Source organism: Triticum dicoccoides, chromosome 2B (genome assembly GCF_002162155.2).
Source record: "Triticum dicoccoides isolate Atlit2015 ecotype Zavitan chromosome 2B, WEW_v2.0, whole genome shotgun sequence".
NCBI lineage: Eukaryota > Viridiplantae > Streptophyta > Magnoliopsida > Poales > Poaceae > Triticum > Triticum dicoccoides.
Window position 1 is genome coordinate 817,408,182 of NC_041383.1, and position 5,751 is coordinate 817,413,932.

Here is a 5,751-nt window from a genome sequence, read left to right on the forward strand (position 1 = left end):
TGATTCATTATATGAAACGTGAATATTTGAAATAATAATATAAAATTTTAAAACTAAAACTACAATATGTTTGATTACTATATATAGTTATATTTTTATTAAATATATATAGCATAATAGAATAAAAATTCTCATGTATGTTTGCACGTTGAGATGAGAATTTTTTTTCATACATGTCATGATGAAGTGGCTTGCTCGAATGTTGAAAGGCATATGGTAGTGGGGGTGAGCCTTTTCTCATACATGTTGTGTGACGATGTGGCATGCTTGCATGTTAAAAAAAATAGTTAGTGGGGACTAGCTATTTAGATATAGAAGATACAACATGTGTCTAGTGCAAGGTCTGTGGAATTGTCAGCTATTAGATGTGGTCTGATCCTTGCAGCGAATCTGGGATGCACTGAACTTATTTTGGAGTCTGGCTGTACGACTGCTTTGGAGACTAATGCATACGTGGGAATTGATGTTTCAGTAGTAGCAGAATGCTCTCTTATGGCCATGGAATTTGAAAGCATTAGCTTTACTCATTGTAGCAGAGAAGCCAATATTGTAGGAGATGGCTTAGCAAGGCATAGTTTATTCTTAGCAAGTTTTCAATTTGGGACACTATTATGGGCTTTAATCTTTATTCTTATGTAAACAATGTTGCCAGGCTCGAGGAAGTTTGTCTCCCGATTGACATCACTGCTATCATCCAAATTCCTCTCTGTACTTCTAATATACCCGACAGTTGGGCATGGAACTTTAAAAAAAGTGGCTCTTTTTCAGTCAGATCGGCCTATAGGATGATGGTGCATACCAAGATGAGGAGAGGATCCTGGGTGGATGAGATGGCGGGCTCATCCAGCTGTGATAGAGATGAGCACTCATGGAAGACTTTGTGGAAAACACAAGTTCCAGGTAAAATCAGTATGTTTTTATGGAGGCTAGCACGCAATTCTATACCGACGGAAGATGTCAGGGCCAATAGAAATATGGCAAGCTCGAGTACATGTGGACTTTGTGGCGCGGAGGACTCATGGCGACATTCGATGCTTGAGTGCTCGATGACCAGCTGTATCTGGGCACCGGTAGATGGAGAGTTTGCTGAACATTTGTGCGAGACAACAGAACCCAGTGCCAAACAGTGGCTTTTCTCTATGATTGATACACTGCCGCATACAACTTTTGTGAAATTATCAGTTACACTATGGGCAATATGGTGGTTTAGAAGAAAAGCTATTCACGAGGAGATCTTCCAGAGCCCTGCTTCCACGCATCAGCTTATCTGTAGCTTCATAAGGGAGCTAGAATACATGCCGGGCAAGAGCACAAAACCAACAACAACCACCAATGAAGTATCCACACGGCCTAGGGCGCCACCTCCAGGTTTTATGAAGATCCATGTAGACGCTAGCATTGCAAGGAATCAGAACAAGGGCGCTGCTGCAGCCGTCTGCAGAGATGGCGATGGAAATTTCATGGGAAATTCTTCATTAGTGATTTATGGAATTAATGATGCTGCAACAACGGAAGCTATCGCATGTCGTGAGGCCCTTTCATTGGTGGATGATTTGATGTTACAAAGCTTCGTAATAGCATCGGACTCGAAGCAGATAGTGAATGATATTCAAAAGGGAACCAATGGTGCTTATGGCACCATCATTGCTGAGATTACAATTAGGGCTTTAATGTTTAGTTGTAAGTTTAGTTTTGAAGGCCGAGCTGCTAATAGCGATGCCGATGGTTAGCCAAGTTTTCCAATTCTCTTGATCAGGGCAGGCACATTTGGATGATCCAACCCCATGATCCCTTTGTAATGCCATTTCATGTAGACTTTGAGCAATAAAGCTTGGTTATAGCCCTAAAAAAATCTGATGAATAAAGTTTTTATGTTAAAAAGACTCATACAATAAATACGACCTAGGACATTACATTCACGGGCTTGGGCCTTTCTGGGCTTTCATTGGGCTTTATATCGTCATGGGCCTACCTGGTGGGAGATAACCTCATCCAAACCTCAGTCAAACTGCCTCTTGGCATGCCTGATGCTTGTTGTGATAACCCACTACGGGAGGTCTAAGCCGCTGATCTACCAATTGTACAGGAATGATATTTTAGCAATCCATAAGCACTTAAGTAACACAATTCGAGTGAGTATCTTCGTTGGGGGTCTTTTTATCAAAGGCTCAATTTGAATTGGAAAAAGCAAGTAAACCAAGGCGTTGAGTACTTAATAGTAGGAATCCCTCACCTTTCCCGGTCTTCGGTCCGAGCTATACAAGGCACAAACTCGTCCCATGAACGGTTTGACGGCCAAGCCCCACCAAGGCAATAACTAAGCCTTTATTTTGAATATAATTTTACACACTTTTTTGCAATCTTTTTTTCGAATTATTTTCTTATTGTTTTGTCCAGCTTTGGTTATTCTCCTCTTAAAACATACATTGCTAACACAATAAACTTTTCCTTTTTACATTATTTTATGTCACATTCCATAATTTGTTTTCCAAATGTATATATCTTATGGTGCGTTAATATTTTCTTTTCAAATGTAGGAAACCAAACAATTCTTTTGGAACACATATTTTCTTAAAACTGATACGTAATTTGCGTAGAATAGTGTAAATATAAATTCATGATTATATAAAAGGAAAAAAAGTACCTGGAGCGGGTCAAGAGAAAAGAGGCATAATAGGGGCACGACTATGTCTCTCTTTATGCTAGGCAGTAGCTCGGCTCGACTACAGGGAGTAGGTAGTGGGCCAGGTAGTAGCCATGCAGCTTCACCATGCTGACGTCATGCAAATGGGTTTTTAAATATATTTTGAAAATACTAAATACATATATCACGGGAAAAAAATATTTAGTGAATATTTCTGCAGTGTTTATCGCACATTTTAAAAATGACTATGTTGTGTGAAAAAATGTTTGTGCCATTCAAAAAAAATATGTCACAATAAAAAAATGTTTGCGTGTTTCAAAAAAGAATGTACATAACATTTCTATAAAACTTTATACATGTTAAAAAATGTGTAATTCATAAAAATGTTTTGTGCCATTAAAAAAATCTACGTTACATTTTAAAAATGTTCACATGTTCAAAAATATGTTTGTGAATCTGTATAAGAAAATACACAGTGCAAAATAATGTTTGCATAGTTTAAAAGCATGTTCCAATGTGTATTTAAAAAAACTTTAACACATATTTGAATAAATTAAAAAATATATTTGAAAAATATTAATCATGTATTTGAAAAATATTAAACGTATATAAAAACACTGTAGACGCATATAAAAATGTACAATGTGTAAAAAAAAAGGTAAAGTTCAAAGAAATTGATGCCAAACAGTGAAAAGCTGATAAAAAAAACACACAAAATTAGGCTGGCCGAGTAGCGGCACGCTGTAGGAGAGACCTATTACGAATCGCAGCCGGCAAGAGTAGTATTTGCGTCAGTTGTAAAACTTGTAATCGTAGTTGGAAACGGATAGGCGATTCCATATCCGAGTTGGTAGTTATGTGCCTCATCACCGGTGTCTATATACGCAGGCAGGCATCGATTGCTAGACACAATACAAATTAAATCTTGGAAGAAGAAAAATCGCCGGGCCGATGACGAGTACTCACGAGGAGGAGGGCGAGATGGTGGGAGCGAAATCGAGCTCCATCTCCAAACAGAAAATGGACAAGACGGCTACTCGGGAGGAGAAGCAACAGATCGAGAACAAGGAGATGCAAGGGACCCTGTCGACACACGAGGATAAGGAGAAGGAGGTGCAGGGCGAGATGGAGGGAGGCGAATCGAGCTCCATGATCTCCAAGCGGCAGATCAGGAAGCTCTGTCAGGAATTGCGAGCGACGTTGGATTACCTGAGTCTGGACATCGAGCCAGCAGCCCCGCTAAGGGAGACAACGGAAGACGGCACCGGCGAGGGGACAATCCACGCCATCTTGGAGCAGTTCGAGGATCTGGGCGGCCGCACCTCCAGGCTGAGGCGGAAGCTGCTGCCTTTCAAGGAGAGGTACGAGGAGGAGCTGGCCAGGCGGGACACGTACGAGGGTCTGGACGAGCAAGAGAAGGCGAGGAAGAAGATGGACAAGGAAGAGAAGTTCTTCGACAGCTACCGCCAAGGCACCGAGTTCTCATCCCGCCGCGTCACCTTCACGCAGCAGAGTAAGTCAATGCTAGCTAAAACACCATAATATGCATTTAGCTAATGAGAATGAGAGTGACTTTTTTGCTCTAACAACTTCACAGCATAGTTTATGCAATCAACACTTTTATTGGATTTTTTTTTGAGAAACACAGTACAAATGCAGACGCTCACCGGTTTAATTGGATTGACTTGGATAATTGTGAATGCAGCCACGTTGAGCCCCATGCACTTCACGCACTGCACGCCCGGACTGCCCCTACCCTACAATGCTGAGACGGAAGGGGTCAGCGTGCAGGTCTACTCTTTCAAGATCACCGAGATCAGGTGCGACCTGCGTTGGCCGCTCCAAGTGTATGGCGTCGTCGCCGCACGAGACAACTCAGACCGCAAGCGCAACATCATCTTTGATCGGTCAAGGCACGACTGCCAGAAGCTCACCTCAGATGTATGTGCCCACTCTACTGTGTTTTCAACCTCTTTGTTTCCTCGTTGTTGCGTGTGTCTTTGTTGATCGGTCGATCAGTTTAGCGTTTGCGATTAAGGATGGATAATGATGATGTTGTTGTTGCTTTGCAGGATCCCTTTTTGCGCTTGTCCGGCCCGTCTCGGGCGATTATGGCTCTGAGCCCCGTTGACTTTGAGGTCCAGCTGAAACTTAAGGGCGCGACAGAGTATGAAGACAGATCACTGATGAACCGTAGAAAACATTACATAGGTAGTACTAGCGATACTCTCACCTTTGAAAACTGCCTTTGCACAGCGGAGTTAAGAGTGGAGAAACTTTCTGGTTCGGTCCAAGCCACTTTCGTGAGTGTCCGCGTCGTCCGTGGAGGTCCGTGGCCTTTTGAATACGGAGGCCGGATTGCTTGCTCCTCACCAACTCACGAAGTTGTGTGCGTGGATCCTAAAGGCATTGCACAAGTTGTTGATGATTCTTCATGCTTCCAAGTTGTGCTGCTAGATTCTCGCGACTGTGTGTGTGGAAAATTGCCAGTTGGCAAATATGGTTTCCTCGATCTGTCAAGACGGTTTGTTTCTGTCGAACTACGGAAAGAGAACTCCCGGCAATTCAAAGACAGCCTGAAAGTTCTCTTTCAAGCCTACTCAAAGTCTGGTGGTATTGCTGCACAAGCTCATGTCAAGATCAGGCCCAAGACTTGCAACATAAGTCAGCACACTTGCGATCTTGGTGGCTCTAAGGTGGAGATTACTGTTGCTTGGTCAGCCATTGTTAGGACCGACCTATGTTAGTACAGTATATGTTTGATGGGGAATACGATATCCTTTGCCCAGTTACATCTATCTATTTATGTTTTGCGAGTGGTTTTTTGCTTGTTCAATTAAGTATTTGCGTATCGGTCTGCTATGTAAATGGCCCAACTATTTGTGTATCAATCGACTATAAATTTTCAATTTATGTTGTGTGAAGTATATATTCTCTTTTGATTTTTACCACAGCTTCTAAGTTATGACGTGAAGTATTTTGTAACACACCCACCCTGCTCACACACAGCAAAACAAAACCACATTATCGCATGCATAACACAACACTTCCATATATATAAATAATGTATCTTTGTATGAACCTTCTGCAACAGACCATCTAAACGT

The 5,751-nt window shown here is 41.9% G+C and overlaps 1 protein-coding gene across 1 annotated transcript; it reads left to right on the forward strand.

Annotated features, from left to right (window-relative positions):
• The first annotated feature begins 3,595 nt into the window (after positions 1-3,595).
• On the forward strand, positions 3,596-5,391 carry LOC119361557. Its single transcript, XM_037626710.1, has 3 exons — positions 3,596-4,157; positions 4,350-4,585; positions 4,717-5,391. Exons 1-3 carry the CDS (start codon positions 3,596-3,598, stop codon positions 5,389-5,391), a joined length of 1,473 nt encoding a protein of 490 aa, XP_037482607.1.
• Positions 5,392-5,751: the final 360 nt, after the last annotated feature.